A 16,798-nucleotide genomic window follows, 5' to 3' on the forward strand; every position below is an offset into this window, starting at 1 on the left:
ACAGGGCAAGAAGTGACAGGAGCAAAGGGCCTGCCGGCCAGACCTCTTTTTTACATCAAGGCCACTTCAGCCATCTACGTCGCCCCCCGGGCCTCTGGGTGTGGCATTCTCCCCCCCCCACCCCCCCGATTCCGAGCATTTGGTGGGTTCGCTTGCATCACAATTCAGCACTCTGTTCTTTAACAGTCATCTAAAACGGCTGGGCAGATAGCTTCAGTGATTCCATCACAAGCACCTGTAGCTGGCTTTCTCATCAGGGCTATTTACCTTGAGAAACCTCCTCCGCCTCATTTCCTGAATTATTACATGGAAAGGCAAGCAAGTTCACAACTCCATCCACAGGCTCACTCTGTTCACAGAGCTGCCTCTCGTTGGGAGTCTGTGTCTCTAAAAATACACAAATAGTTGCACAGTGGACCTTGCAGACTGCTGCGGAGAGTCTCATCTGTGAATGACATGAGTCTCCTGTAGTAACGTTTTCCCCTAGTGAAACTGTTTTGAATGAATACAACAAAACTAAATGTATCACTACAGCATATGAACAAGTTTTCAAGCTACTATTTTAAAAGATATCTAGTTGATGAGCAATGGTTGGCAATTGATAATTCCATCCAAGAAGATGGGGGACACAGTGAAAAGAACAGAGGACGACCTGGGAGGGCTCCGGTTCCGACCCGGAGCCAGAACTCACCGGCCAAATGATCTACTAACTCGGCTGGCTCTTGGGGCCTGATTTTATTTTACTTCTTTTCATTATTTACCATAGCTTTATAGGTGTTTGTGAATACTCTGAACATTTTCAAATAACATTATGGTACCAGTTAATCTCTGGCATCATTTTGAGACCAATCATTCCATATATATGCATGAATAAACAAATAAATATTTTAAAAAATAGATGTGATGAGCTCTTAAAAAGCCCATTTTTGTGTTTTATGCCATTTCAAGATAGAAGTGAAGCCACCAAGGCATTTGAGAGGCTAGATTTTTGTACTGCTTTGGCTGGAGAAACTTCCACAATGGCAAAGAGACTGGTAAAGCCTGGAACCAGGCCCTGCTGAACACCTGCTGGATATGTGTGGCCTCTTCTTCCCTATGCCTAAAGGTAAGCTTCTAAAAGTGAAAAGAAGGCAGCTGGGGGAAAGGGACAGGTAGTATCAACTTCAGAGCTCCTATCTTGGGCTTGATTTACATAGGTGGCACTGAAAGAATGACAATCATAGGAAACCCATCTCCTCTCTGGAGGAATCTCATAACCCAGTGGTGGTGTCTAGTTGGAGACAGAGGCGGTTTCTTGTGTGATCTGAATTGTGTGTGGAAAAGGGTACACAAAAGCAATCTAGTACGAGCCCCAGCCCCAAATAAAACCATACGAACAAGGCACATACCAGGTCTATCAGGTCGCTGAGGTTTTTCTCGATTTGCTGTGGAGGCAGGCGCCTCATCAAGTCCAAGGCACAGTCCAGCTGCTGATCACTCTGTCAAAGGAGAAACAGGAGTGTCTGAGTCATTTTGCCAGTAGAAACACCAAAAACCCCCTTTTCAAAAGCATTCCGGCAGCTGCAGCTTGCCCAGGTACCCTGAGACCAAAGAGGTCTGCAGCGGGCCCTCTGGCACGGCTCCCGGGGGGAGACTAGCCAGTCCCTCCCGGATGGCAGTGTCTGTCTCAAGTGGAGGCATCCAAAAAACAGTCAAGCATGTGGAAGTGGGCTGGAGAGTTTGGAAAGCTGCCTTGCTCAGTCCACGTCTCAAAGCCTCACCAACTTCCTTCAGCAGCTCTCCAGACCAGCAGATGTATTAACTCCCAAGTGGTTCTGCAGTGAGCAGGCTTGAGGAGCAGGTTAGGCACTGTTCTTTGCTGTAACCTGGACATGAACGTCAGGAAATGTCACCTGGCCAGGTTCCTTGATGAGCTCCAAGCCAGGGACAAAGCCAGGCAAAGAACAAGCGGCAAGATGTGCACAAATCTTTAAGTGCTTCAGTCATTCTACTGAGGCTGGGCCCATCTTCCCAGGTGCCAGGCCCGGGCAAAACAGACCAAGACCTAAAACACCTACAGTCGAGAGCTCGCTCTCGCTGGCAAAGTGAACAACAAGTGCGTACATCGGGGTCAGTGCTGCCGCAGGGGCCCGGGAGGATAAAGACTGCTCTCGTTCTCACAATAATCTCTTCATTTAATATTCATGCTGCAGATGTTTAGTGAGAGCCACCACGTGCCAGTCACCATAAACATGCAATAAGTAATGGAGAGAGGAAGGAAGGAACTGAGTGGGGGTGAGACCGGTAGAGAGTCTGGTAGGGTGCAAAGTATTGATTCAGTGTACAGTGGGCTGTAACACAGAAGGAAGGCCAGAGGCTCAAGAGGAGCAACCACAAATAAGGTGGGAAAGGTGGGCCCAGGAAAATGATGAAGACCACTGCATGCAACGCTAAGAAGTGCAAGTAAGGCAGGTGGAGCCCGCAACACAACCAACCAGAGGCACTATCTGATTTGTATCCTGAATCTGCTCTGCTCAGACCAATCTCAGGACTTCTGAAAGCCCTAAATCAACACGCTTAAGAATCTTTATAAAGTATACAAGGTAATCCTGGAAATGCCACATTTGGCGGTAATGAAATATAACCTTTGATCCAACCATCTGCACTTCAAGGTACATCAACCACAAACAGGCTGTGGGACGCAAGGACCCACTTTGTATACACCAGAGACGTAACACATAACACATAAGTTAACTGGAAGCAGTCTCACTCCCAGGTAATCCATGTGGCACATACAGCAGGCTGTTTTTGAAAAAGAAAACAAAAACAAAAGACCTGTCCCCTGCTCAAGATGGTTATCAGTGACAATTTATTCTGGGACACACAACAAACTGGCTATACCCTGCAGAGAAACACACACACACTCCAGAAACCTTACAGCACTTGTTTTGCTTAGTGAAACATTCTAGCAACCAGGTATTCCCTACTTGTGCCGTGCCTTCTATGCCAGCCAAGGCCACGGGGACATGGGTCTGGCCAGCTGACATGGGAAGACATTTTAACACCACTTCTAGTGTCAAGAACACAGATAAACTGATTTGACACTAGAGAGACTTATATTCAGTGCTCTGTTCTGCCATTCATTAACTTATAACCTTGGGCAAATTTCTTAACCTCCAGGAACCTCTATTTATCCTGTGAAACCGAATAAAGGAAACCACATTTAAAATGGAGGCAGGCACAATTGCTGAGCCTGCGCGTCTGGAGCCTGTGCTCCGCAACAAAGAGAGGCCGCGATAGTGAGAGGCCCGCGCACCGCGATGAAGAGTGGCCCCCGCTTGCCACAACTAGAGAAAGCCCTAGCACAGAAACGAAGACCCAACACAGCCATAAATAAATAAATTAATTAAAAAAAAAAAAAAAAAAAAAGATAGTTTAAAATGGAGGCAGGAGGCCAGAAGGGGGAGCTCTCGAGCACCAGCACTAGGCATCAATTACACACCCCAACCGGAAGAGAGGGACCTTGTATTGCCAGCAGGAGGAAAGAAGATTTCTCCTTATCCAGCAGCGAGCCCAGGCAATGGGAAGCCATCACCACCCTGAACTCTCGCCTTCCTCTGATGGACATTCCTTCTAAGCAACCACCCCCACCCCAACTTTGTTTTTCTCTATAAAGTAATGTTCCTCTCCTTTGTTTTCTGGACTTGCCTATAGTCTCTGCTATTCCGTCCCTGAATTGCAATTCTCTGCAATTCCTGAATAAATCCATTTTACTGGTAAAATAACTGGTTGTTTTATTTTTAAGGTCAATAATCCATAAAATGGGGATAGTATCTACTTCATAGGGTTGTTGGAATGATTTGATTAATACCTGTGAATTGTTTAATATGCAGTAGTATGCATTTGACTGGGAGTGTTTTCTGTGTATGTGTGCAAACATGTGTTTTAATTTTTAAAATATAAGTATTTTATAACATTTGCCCCACTCGACCCAACCCAGAAATCTTTCCTGTTGCTCTCATCTGGAGCTAGGTATTCAAACTCCATAAACAGCTATGTGCTCCCTTGGCCGTGCAAGAAGAGAAAACCCTAAATGATTCAAGTCAAACTACTTAAAAGGTGTAAACTAATGGGCCAAAGACCTTAACAGACATCTCACCAAAGAAGATATACAGATGGCAAATAAGCACATGAAAAGACACTCAACATCACGTCATGAGAGAAATACAAATTAAAATGAGATGCCATTACACATCTATTAGAATGAATGAAATCCAGAATTCTGTTAACGCCAAAAGCTGAAAAGCAGGTGGTGCAACAGTAACTCTGGTGGGATGCAAAATGGCACAGCCACTTCCAAAGACAGTTTGGCAGTTTCTTACAAAACTAAGCATACCCCTACCACACAATCCAGCAATCACGCTCCTTGGTGTTTACCCAGAGTAGTTGAAAACTAATGTCCAGGAACTTCCCTGGTGGCCAGTGGCTAAGACTCCATGCTCCCAATGCAGGGCGCCCGGGTTCGATCCCTGGTCAGGGAACTAGATCCCACATGCCGTAACTAAGAGTTCGCATGCCGCAATTAAGACCCGGTGCAGAGGAAGGAAGGATGGATGGAAGGGAGGAAGGGAGGGAGGGAGGGAGGGACGGAGGGAGGAAGGAGGAAAACTAATGTCCACACAAAAACCTGCCCACAACAGTTTATGGCAGCTTTATTCATAACTGCCAAAACTTGGAAACAGTCAAGATGCCTTCAGTAAGTGAATGGATAAAGAAACTGTGGTGCATCCAGACAAGGGAATGTTATCAAACCATGAAAAGATGTGGAGGAAGCTTAAATGTCTACCACTAAGTGAAAGAAACCAATCTGAAAAGGCTACATACTCTATGTGAGTCCAGCTATATGACATTCTGGAAAAGACAAAACTATAGAGACAGTAACAAAATCAGTGGTTGCCAGGGGACGGAAGGGAGAGAGGGATCAGAGTAGGCACAGCACAGAGGATTTTTAGGGCAGTGAAACTACACTATATAATACTATATATAATGGTGGGTATGTGTCATTTTAAATTTGTCCAAACCCATAGAATACAACACCAAGAGCGAACCCTAATGAAAACTATGGATTTTGAGTGATTATGACGTCAGTGTAGATTCATCAATTGTAACTCTCGTAGGGGATGCTGATAGTGGGAGAGATTATCCATGTGTGGGGGGCACAAAGTATATGGGAAATCTCTGTACCTTCTGCTCAATTTTGCTTTGAACCTAAAACTGCTTTAAAAAAAATCAAGTCATTTTTCTTTTTTTCAAAGGTGTGAATTAGTGTTTCTCAACTGGGATCGATTTTGCCCTCCCCACCAACCCGCAGGAACATGTGGAATGTACGGGGACGTTTTCGGTTGTCATCACTGTCTGGAAAGGCAGCTACTGGCATCTAACGGGTAGGGGCCAGGGATGCTTCAAAACATCTGCGATGTACAGGACAGACCCCAACAACCTGGCCCAAATGTCAGCAGAGCCAAGCTGGAGAAACCTTGGTTTAAAAGGATTGTTTTGGGGACTACAGACTCCCAGACTCTGGTCAAAGATAAGGCCCCAAAAAACGGCACAGAACATTTTACATACGGTTCTAACTCACAGACTACCTGTAACCCTAAAAACAGCTGGTCTTTGGAAAGTGTCTCAACTGGATATTAACAATACTCCTGAGAACTAGAAAAAAATTTTAGATATAAGCCTAGCTACACTGAATCTTTAATCCAGAACACAGTGGGATGTTCAGAAGGGATTAACTAGAAACTGAGTATAGTATGTTATCTAGGAAAAGGAAAGTCGTAACTTGACCAGAGAAGGTCAACATGAGAAGACACTATTTTAACCCTTCCAAGGAGCCTGTTCACATGCCCCCAGCCCCAATACGCTGACCACGGCCGCACCCCTCAAGGGTGCCGGTAGCATGAAGGCTTCCTTCTGGACAGTCCTCTGACTGGATTGTGTTGAAAGCACTAAAATACTACTGCAAAATGGTCTAACTTGTATTTTGCATTAATCCCAACAATCTTAATAGGAAATATTCACTATAAATTTCTAAGGCTAAGGATGTCTAACTAGCATTAAATAAGAAAATGACTAAAAGCTTCCCATAAGCCAAGCAACATGGGAAAGCTTAATGACAGCTTGTGAAAAGTTAAAATTAGAGTTAACTGGAGCCCTTGGCTTGGCAGGGTGGCGGGGGGGGGGTCATCCCAAATCCTGAGGGTCCCAAACGGGAAATAGCACAAGAGAATGAAGAAAACATGGATGGTCCACAGCTACATAGAACAACATGAGTGGCCCCAGAAATAGAATGATGGTAAGGGAGGGGAAGCAAGTCCAAGGGGACTACCTAGGATGCTCAAAACCCAGCAATACTGAACTGTTATTTAGATACACACACACACATGCACAGTGTGCGTGTGTGTGTATGTCTGTATTTTAAACCAACATAGCAAGGCTTTCTTTCTTATTAGCCAAGATAAGAGAATGTTAAATACAAAATTCAGAAGAGTGAGAAGAATAGTTATAAGGGAAGAAGCCACTAGGGGAAGACGAAAGTTGATATTCATCTAAGTCTTGCACAGAATGGATTCAAGGATGTTCATAATATCATGATGCTTAAACTTACATATATGTTAATATGTTCCTTTATAGTTATCAAGGATCTAAATATTTTTGAGTTGATATTTGTGTATTGTATAAGACTGGGGTCCAGTTTCATTCTTTTGCATGTGGCTGTCCAATTTTCCCAACACCATTTATTGAAGAGACTATCCTTTCCCCATTGTATATTCTTGGCTCCTCTGTCAGAAATTAATTGATCATATATGCATGGGTTTATTTCTGAGCTCTCTGTTTCACTGTCACGGTTTCACTTCACTTAATATTTTTTAAAGGTAATAGAAAAAAATACAAACAAGAGCAAACAAGGACAGAAGTTGGGAATTAGGAGCTCAGAGTCCAAAGTTTGCCCTGTCACTGGATGTCTGTGCGAACTAGTCTGCTCACTTAACCTCATGGTCTGGGATTTGGGCGAGAGGGCCTCTAAGACTCCTTCTAGCGGGCTGTGCACTGTATCCCAGTCTCTGCGCAGATGCACCCACCACACCCACCCTGCCCTTCAACGGCCCCCTGCAGGCCAACAACTAGGTTTCAATTCAACAACCAAGCCTTGAGTGCCGGCCATTGGCCCCGCCCTGAAGCACGCCCAGTGAATGAAACCTAGTCCTGACCCTCAAGGAACCATCCACAAAAGAGCATATCATGTGAGGCATATGATCATATGAGGCAAGTGTGATGTCTAGCGCAATGGGACATAGAAGCTGCAGAGATGAGGCATAGCTCACAATACACTGATGTACACTTTTTCATGTATCAATTATATTCCTAGGATTTCCCGGCTTTCCATTATTTTGTATACTGTCACCCCATGACCAGGGGCTCTCCATGTGATGGCTCCTTTGAAACCCTAACTGATCCTAGACGCTTCCCTCATAAAACGAGCTTTCCCAGTTCCACCTTCCATGGGTAGCGTTTTCCAAGTTGAAAGGTAAATAGTAAAAGAATGATGTACTTCCCTGGTGGTCCAGTGGTTAAGAATCCACCTCCCAATGTAGGGGATGAGGGTTCAATCCCTGGTCGGGGAACTAAGACCCCACATGCCGCGGGGCAACTAAGCCGTCGCGCCACAACTACTAAGCTCGCGTGCCTCAACTAGAGAGCTCGCATGCTGCAACTACTGAGCCCATGCGCTCTGGAGCTCGCACGCCACAACCAGAGAGAAGCCCGCACACCGCCACGAAGAGCCCAGGCACTGCAATGAAAAATCCCACCTGCCGCAACTAAGACCCGATGAAGCCAAATAAATAAATAAATAAATAAAATTTGGGGGGGGGGGGAGAATGACCATTTCACTTCACTCTCCATAATTCTCTGCCCATTCAATTAGTCATTCAATAATTATTTGAGGGTTTCCTAGGTAACAAGCACTGTTTTTGACGCTGAATGGTTAACATAACGAAGTCCCTGTCTCCAGGAACTTACGGTGTAGTCAAAATCTATACAGAAAAAGACAGAAGATGAGTCCTTGTTAGGATGTCAGAATATGGAGGGGACAGTTCCCCTGCTTTAAGCTGGTGAGGCTTCAAGGTGTCGGTTTAGATTTTTGGTTGTGTTTTTTCAGAATATAAACTGAGCTGGGGAATGTTTCACTTTCTGCTCGTTTTTCACATGACTGGAAGAAACACACAAACTGCTTAAAAATCACCTTACAACAAGTAAAACAACTGTTAATACAGACTAGAACAACTTTTCAGAATAAGAAGTCAAATAAAACACTACAGCTTAAAAAATCTACTAAGGAATTTTCAGACACTGGGTAGTGTTGCCAGCAATTTGCATAACTGTGAAACTTGGCCTACTCAATGAACTAAAAAGGCAGAGACTAATTTGAAAATCATCACCAAACAACAGCTATTCAGTCCCCAGGTGGGGATGCAGAGAACAGGACATGTCCCAAACTGCAATAAACTCAAAAAAGCTTAATACAATAAACACACCTATCCACAAAAATGAAAAACGTTTTGCAAAGGTACATATGAGTGGTGCAGGGGACCGCAAAAGATGCCTCAGAAGAGGGGGTACACGCACCGGTTATGACGGGCTGGGCAGGGGTGCCCCGGGCAGACACGGAGGCAGCAGGCGCACTGAGACGAGGAGAGGCCAGGAGAGCCGAGGCGCGCTCGGAGGAAGGCAACGCAGTGGGCTGTGGCCCTGGTCCAGGGCCCACAGCAAGGCTGCGTTACAGCCAAACCCTCCCTCAGAGGGCAGTGGTGTCCTCAGCAGGCTCCGGGCTCCACGGAGCTCCCAGGCCTGGGGACAAAACCTCGCTGCTCCCAGTCGTCTTGCATTTGTCGACTTTATAGGTACAGCTTGTTTGGCCTTTAAAACTTTAAAATGTGCTTCTCCAGAAGGGATTAGGAGCCCCGGAAGATTTTTCCACAGAGGACTGAGAGGAATACTGTCCTGTCTTAGAAGGTGAAGCGGATTACGGTTTCCAAAACCGGCCTTAGCAAGCTCTCCCACCCCCTCGCCCCGTTACAATGTGACTCTGTCATTCCTTCACTGCGAGGTGGAGTCCGCGTCCCCATCCCCTCCCCTTGGAATGGGGAGAGTCTTGTGACTGCTCTTATCAACACAGAATAGCAGGACTGACCTCTGTCACTCCTGAGCCAGAAAAGAGCATCATCTTCCATCTTCCAGCTTGCGTGGTGAACACCCACGTCTGCAGCCCCAAGCGGCGATGTAAACAGCGCAACAACTGCCCTGACGCGGCCTTGCTGTAAGGAAGAGCAACCAAGCCCAGGTGGAAAAGCCACAGGAAGAGACCCTGTGACTCTCAAGTGAGCCGCCCGGCCAGCCCCGTGCTCCAGGCCCCCACTGCTCCAGCCTTGGCTGTCTGACTGCAACAGCACGGGACCCCAGGCCAGAACCGCCCAGCCAAGGCTCTCCTGAGTTTTTGGCCCCCAAAACCACTGGAGATGCATAATGTGAGGATTACTGTTATCTTCAGTCACTTGGTTTTGGAGTGACTTTGTTAGACGCAATAGAAACAGATACAGAAGGATGCCTCTGGTGACTGTGGGGAGGCAGTCTGAGCAGAGATGGGACTGGGGGCAAGAGGGTCAGCAGAGGGGCTGCCACAGCAACCAGGGCTCTGGCTGTAGGGCTGGAGAGGAAGGGAGGGTCAAAGACTTTAAGAGGCAGGACAGACAAGTCAAGGGTACCGACTAGAAACGAGAAGTCTGAGATGACTAAGTTTTCCAGTGGGGACCACCTGCTAGAAGATGATGCCGCAGCCTCACTGGTGTGTGTATGTCTGTGTGTGCCCTTTTAAAATAGTGTTTGTAATTTCAAGGACAAGCAGTAACTCAAAACTGCTTGGCTTTCCGAGCATAAGTCCTACGTGGCCTGCTCTAGTGACTGGCTGAGGCAGATCAGTACTTTTTAAAATAAATTTATTTATTTATTTGTTTATATTTTTGGCTGCGTTGGGTCTTCATCGCTGTGCATGGGCTTTCTCTAGCTGCGGCGAGCCGGGGCTACTCTTTGTTGTGGTGTGTGGGCTTCTCATTGCGGTGGCTTCTCTTGTTGCAGAGCACGGGCTCTAGGCGCACAGACTCTAGAGCGCAGGCTCAGTAGTTGTGGCACACGGGCTTAGTTGCTCTGTGGCATGTGGGATCTTCCCGGACCAGGGATCAATCCCGTGTCCTGTGCATTGGCAGGCAGATTCTTAACCACTGCGCCACCAGGGAAGTCCCCAGATCATTACTTAATAGCATCTGTCTAAACATAAACAACCAACCAAAGCTTCAAGGCCTTCACAGTTTGTTCTTAAATTCATCAAGACCTTCACTCGTTTACATTCCCAAGAGGCTTCGAAAATACTTCACAGACAACACAAAGGTAACCTTCACTGGAGCCCAGGCTGATTTATCACAAATTTATGGAGTCTAATCTAACCATGGTTTGTCTTGTATAATCTGTGACCCAACAAGCAACTTTGTTTAAGAGTTGAATCTGTTTTCTGCCATGTGGCTCAGGAAAAATTTGTGCTGGGGGCTATTTGGGAAAGATTCACAGGCCAGCCCAGCCAACAACCACTCATTTGTAGGTCACTCTGGAAAACTGCACAGTTTGGATTAATAAAAAGAAAAGTGTTTCTCCCACTGACTGAGGGCCCTCTGGTTGAATCTTCTGGAAGGGACACAGAGATGACAGCAGCACATGGAGGCTGATGGCTCACCAAACACAAACACAAGCGTTCCCTTTGGATGACTTTCCTTCCCATGGGAAAATCCAAAACCCTATACCAAGTTAATCAAAACCACAGTGAAAGCCCATTTGGCAGATCAAGCCTCCTTCTACCTTTTGGGGTCCACCGTATATCATCACAGCTGGGCCAAGGTCATCTTCAACATAAAATTAACCATTTCAAGGTGAATTAATTCAGTGCCTTGGGTCAATGTGGTTTTGAGCACTGTGAAAACAATCACTTTACCAGTCTCTGCTTTAAAAAAAAAATTCTGCCAGGGGAGTTCCCTGGCTGTCCAGTGGTTAGAACTCAGCATTTTCACTGCCACGGGCCCTGCTTCAATCCCTGGTTGGGGAACTAAGATCCTGCAAGCTGCATGGCATGGCAAAAAAAAAAAAAAAAAGAAAGAAAGAACAGAAAACCAAGTTGTTGACACAATAAAATTCTGGGTCAAAAAAAAAAAATCTGCCAGATCACAGAAATTTAGGTCCGGATATACTTTTCAAGTTTATCTAAGCCCTGCCCCATCATCTTACAGACAGCTAATGAGGTTCAGAGAAAGCTGTGCAGGGTCACACAGTCAGTGGCAGAATCAGCACCTGACTCTGTATCACGATGAGAGGTTGCTACTACACCCCTGTCATCTTTCCACTTGATTCAGTCAACTGCTGGGTGACGGGGAGGCACTGGGCACACAGAGCTGAACTACTGAGACGTGGTCCCTGCCCTTCAGGAGCTCGTGACCCAGGGAAGAAGACAGCCAGAAAAAAGATGCGAGAAAGAAGGACTGCACCCTCCTACTCTATATTTAGAGCTATCCCATTATCACAGAGGCACGGGGCACTCCTCCCAGTGACCTTTTCCAGATAAGCAAAGCACAGCTGGCCCTCTGTCTCCAGGGATGCGAAACCCTCGGATACAGAGGGCCGACTGTAATCATTGTTCTATGACATTTTATATAAGGTACTTGAGCGTCCTTGGATTTTGGTCTCTGCAGAGGGTCCTGGAACCAATCCCCCGTGGATATACTGAGGCACAAATGTACCAACTTTCTATTAATCCTAAAAGATGGGACTCCCTCTTAAATGTATTACACAGAGGACAATGCAATGAACACAGTCATACCACTTCTACACAGAGGACAATGCAATGAACACAGTCATACCACTTTTCACTGGCCAAGGACACTGTTAGGAGTGCCCATTCCTGGAACATGGCCCTGTGTCTGCGTTTTAAATTTTTCTACCTCTTGGACAGGCCATCAGCTACACTCCCTCATCTAATCTGCTATGGGTTAGGAAATCAGAAGCCTATTTGTTAAAAACAAAAACAAACAAACAAAAAAACACGGGAAAACCCCCAACTTTGAGAGAAGGAATAAATCACAGATTCATAAATTGGGGTCCAGAGTCATAGTCCCACGGTTTGTGAGCACCTTGACAGTGTAAGGGTGTGTGTGTGTGTGTGTGTGTGTGTGTGTGTGTTTCAACGTTAAGGGCCCACAGCTTTCGTCCTTTTCTCAAAGAAGTCTAAGCCTGTAAAGGCACAGATGTGATCTAATAATAAAAATTCCTATTCTTCCACTTAACCTGCAGGGTGGAAGTAAGCAAGTCATCACTTAATTCCCTGGAGCTTCAGTTTTTCAAACCTTAAAACATGGGCCTAACAACGCTCCACCCTGTGGGGCCGCTGGGAATGAGGTGACGTGTGTGGCGCAGCATCTGACCCTCGAGGGCGTCCCCACAGTCTGTCCTCTACAAGCGCTAGGAACTCTCCCAGGATGTGAAGCACATGGCGTATCTGCTAGGACTTTAACATAATAGTTTTTGGGTGCTCAAGGGCCCTTTCCTCCCTGATTTTTTGCTCATTTGACACAAGTTTTCCATTTAGGCTGCCAGGAGTCTCTAGAAAGGCAGGCGGAGTGTTATTTCAGTTTCCAAGTCATTAAGCACCAGCAAAGGAGAGCAGACGCCACAACTCTCCCCCACTCACAGCCACCGCGCCCTGTTTATGAGGAGTGCACGGCTCCCCTACAACCAGAGTGGGAGAAGGGACAGAACTCCTGGGCAGAAAACAGTAGTAAGAGCTGACAAAAGTCCATATTCACCCACAAAAGATCTTCTGCCCTCTGTTTTCCTGTTCTGTACTATCCTCTCCTTGTTCGGCCTTCTTTCCAAAGTCCTCTGACCCATCTCTCCAGTCCGGAATGGCACCAAGAAATATTCCCGCCATTTTGCCTTCTCCCTAGTTACTGGTGTTCCCAAGCCCAGCTGAGGCCATCAGAAACATACAAATGGGACAGTCCTAGCAGAGACCCCAAAATTACCTCAACTCCCCATCCAGCAATGAGAATTTCCAAGATATATTTATTCTGGAGCAAAACTTAGCAACCTACATTCAGGCTCCGTGTCAGATACTACAACAGCCATCCACTGATTTTTCCCTTACACGTCCCTTCAGGGAGTGGAGGATCCAAAATGAATCACTCAGGAGGTGGAGCTCTATCTCTGCTATGGGCTGAGGACGAAAAAGGTTTCAGATAACCGATTCAATGTTTACATTCCCCAAATCTGTAACTGCAGAACCGAGAATGGCTTCTCTGCAGGGACAAAGTTTACCTGCTGAGTTGGGTGGAATGGCGAAAACTCTCAACGAGGAGTTAGCCAACTGGGGTCCCGAAGGAGGCAAAACGGTACAAGCACATTCTAACCGCTCAAGCAGTCACTGCTCGGAGCAAGGTGAGCAGTGTATTTTGGGGTCTTCTACCTCCCCTGGAAGCAGAGAGATGCCCCTTCCCTCCGGCAGCCTCCACCTCTATCCAGCCCCGCCAGTACCTCAGAAAGCTTGCTGACCCGTTCTACGCATGGAAACTCGGTTCCCAATCAGCACCCAACCTGAAGGCAAGTGCCGCCTGCTCTTTATGACTCTGCCATACAAAGCAGCGGTGATGAGTCTACCCGGGGAAACACCCCAGGTCAGATGACAGCTGACACATCCACGGCTCCGGATGGGACGGACCTCCGTCTGCCAGATTTCTCACGCACTCTTCCTGGCTCTGCTAACAGGCCAGCTGGGTGAACTGGAGCATTGTAACTTGGGTGTGCCTCCCTCTACCTCTCCAGATTTTAAAACAGAATCACAGAAATGTTAAGCTAAAGGGGATCTCAGAAACCATCTAACCGGCAACTTTAAAAAAAAATTTGTTTGTTTGTTTGTTTATTTATTTATTTATTTTGGCTGCGTTGGGTCTTCATTGCTGCGTGAGGGCTTTCTCTAGTTGCAGCGAGCAGGGGCTGCTCTTCGTTGCGGTGCATGGGCTCTAGGCACACGGGCTTCAGTAGTTGCAGCGTGTGGGCTCAGTAGTTGTGGCTCGTGGGCTTAGGTGCTCCGCGGCATGTGGGATCTTCCCGGACCAGGGCTCAAACCCGTGTCCCCTGCATTGGCAGGCGGATTCTTAACCACTGCGCCACCAGGGAAATCCTCTTTTTTTTTTTTTTTCTTTAATGAGGAAAACTGAGGCCCAGACTTATCCATAACTAATTAAAACTTACCATATAACTAAACAGCAAATGAGCCAGGACCAGAAAACGAATCTCTTCATTACACAGTTTAGCACTTTCCATCTGCTTACAGTTTAACTGTAAGTCAAAAGTGAAGAATGCGACTGGATTTACTTTTTAAAAAAATACAGTTTAAAATAAAACTGTATATTATTAGAATTAACAATGGCATCATTAAGAATACTTACACAGTTGACCCGTGAACGACATGGGTTTGAACTGTGTGAGTCCACTTACACACAGATTTTTTTCAATAAATACATATTTTGTACTGTAAGTGTATTTCTTTTCCTTATGATTTTCTTTCCTCTAGCTTAATTTCTGGGCCGACTGTGGACCAGACACTGCATGTGTGGCTTTTGGGAAAGCATCACAACAGCTCCTTGAGATGGGCACTATTGTCCCAGCTTTACAGATAAATAAACCAAGGCTCAGAAGGTTAAGTGACTTGTCCTAGATCCTGGGCACTGAATAACAGAGAAGGACACAGAACAAAACATGTTTTGCTTCCTGTGACCAAACAATCTCTAGAGAATGTTAACCAACCCAAACTAAAAGAAAATTAATTTCAAATGACTTGGAGAACAACTTGCTAGCTCACAAAACCAGACAGGGGCAGGAAGTTTCTTCTTCCAGGTTGGGCAAATTATGGACAGTTCTACCTCCTACCAAATTCTGAAATCTCCTGTCCCCCTGCATTACAGACTCTATTCTCACAAACACTATCACTGATGGGTGGATTTCTCAAAAACGGTAGAGGCTTTTTCAGAGAGTTTCTCTGGTTGATGGTTTCCTGGACCCCCTTCAGAAGATCTGCAAGGTGCCATTACCTATTGTCTGATCATCGATGTTTCACAGATGTCTACAGCTGCTGCCTCTGCAGGACCTTGGCTGCTTTCCTGTAACAAGAGACTAACCCCTCCACTTTGTCAACTGGCGGTCAGACACCGAAGTGGGGGGACCCTCCACTTTGTCAACTGGCGGTCAGACACCGCAGTGGGGGGATCCTGAGACGTCGTCAATGGATGCCATGCGTGCCGTCCACTGCTACCTCAATGGCACAAGAAATTCAAGAAGCCCTTCACCAAAGTCAAAGACGGTTAAAGCAGAGTGCCCCTCTATTCCAAAGAAGAGTTAAAGAATTTTCTTTTTTTTTTGGAAAAAACATCATCCACATGTTCATTGACGAAGGCTGAGAAAAGTATACTCCCTTTCTCAGAGCAGAAGCAGCCAATTCACGTAAACCTTCCCCCAAGCTGATTTATAAGATGGCCTGGATGAAATCCGTAACATTTGGCCATGGGTGTCCGCCAATAACACGATGCACACGGCTTCCAGAGGTGTGGGGGAGAGCCTGGGTCCAAACTGCAAACAGCACAGATGGACAAGTCATGATGGGAAAGCAGCAAGATTTAAGGGATTTGGAGGAGACAAAGCCTCCATCAACCTAAGTATTTGATCTACAAGAGGGCAGTGCTGCCTTTTAACTTATATCCAAAGGGAGGTTTGAGGAAGAGAAGAACACAGTGTTGACGCGTCAACCAAAGCAGCTGGCCCCTTTCCTCCTGGGTTCCTGAGCTCTTATTTCAGATGCCAGTGTGAATCAACGTGGAAACCCCCCGAATCCCTGCCTGCCCTACCCAGCTCCAGGGCAGCTCCTTCTTACAGGGCCACACTCTACACCATCAACCACGGGCACAGCACATCACAGTACAAGGGAATCCCTGCAACAATGCTGGGCCCTCTGGCACCTACCAAATACATCCCCAAAGCTTTCACAGCTTTTGGTGACAGTGAAGGACAATGCAACATTTTACCAGTCTGTGATAAATTTGTAAATTTAACCTAAGACCTGTTACAAAACTTCCAGGTGTCAGGACCCACCAGGCAGGGAGATGCCTAAAAGCGAGGTCCTTCCGGCTTCGATATCTAAGACCTAAGACAGACCCCCTTGCTGGGCTGTGAGTGGCAAAACGGACCTTGGAAGTCAGACAGACAAGGGTTTAAATCCTTCACTGCCACCTCCTAGCAATGGAGGTCTGGAAAAGTCCTTCACTTTCCAGAGCCTCATTTCCCTCATCTGTTAAATGAAACTAACAATAATACCTATCTTGCAGCGTTGTTTTGAGGACAATATCATAAAGTATGTGTGAAGAAACTAGTAGTTTCTAAAACATATTAAGTGCTCAATTAAACAATAGGTGCTGTCACCATCCTCTTCCACAGAGTTTAGTTTCAGAGGGCACAGGACTCTAACATTCCCACATGGCATTAAAACACACACACACACGCACACACCTCACCCCCCACTTCTGTGGTTAACATTACCTGAAGGCATTCAAGTGGGTAGCCATGGAACAAGAGCCTGAGAAATCAAACTGGACACGGCCACCCCTTTTTCGCTCTT

The 16,798-nt window shown here is 46.2% G+C and overlaps 1 protein-coding gene across 4 annotated transcripts in view; it reads right to left on the reverse strand.

The window, feature by feature from the left end:
• Nucleotides 1-16,798, reverse strand: part of CAPZB (capping actin protein of muscle Z-line subunit beta) — a 138,630-nt gene that overhangs the window by 73,506 nt on the left and 48,326 nt on the right. For all 4 annotated transcript variants that reach the window (XM_036856699.1, XM_036856689.1, XM_036856680.1 and 1 more), the window contains exon 2: nt 1,389-1,478. In XM_036856699.1, the coding sequence (XP_036712594.1) occupies nt 1,389-1,478 (90 nt within the window). The remainder of the gene's footprint in view (nt 1-1,388; nt 1,479-16,798) is intronic.

The sequence above is a fragment of the Balaenoptera musculus genome, chromosome 1 (assembly GCF_009873245.2).
Source record: "Balaenoptera musculus isolate JJ_BM4_2016_0621 chromosome 1, mBalMus1.pri.v3, whole genome shotgun sequence".
Classification (NCBI taxonomy): Eukaryota; Metazoa; Chordata; class Mammalia; order Artiodactyla; family Balaenopteridae; genus Balaenoptera; species Balaenoptera musculus.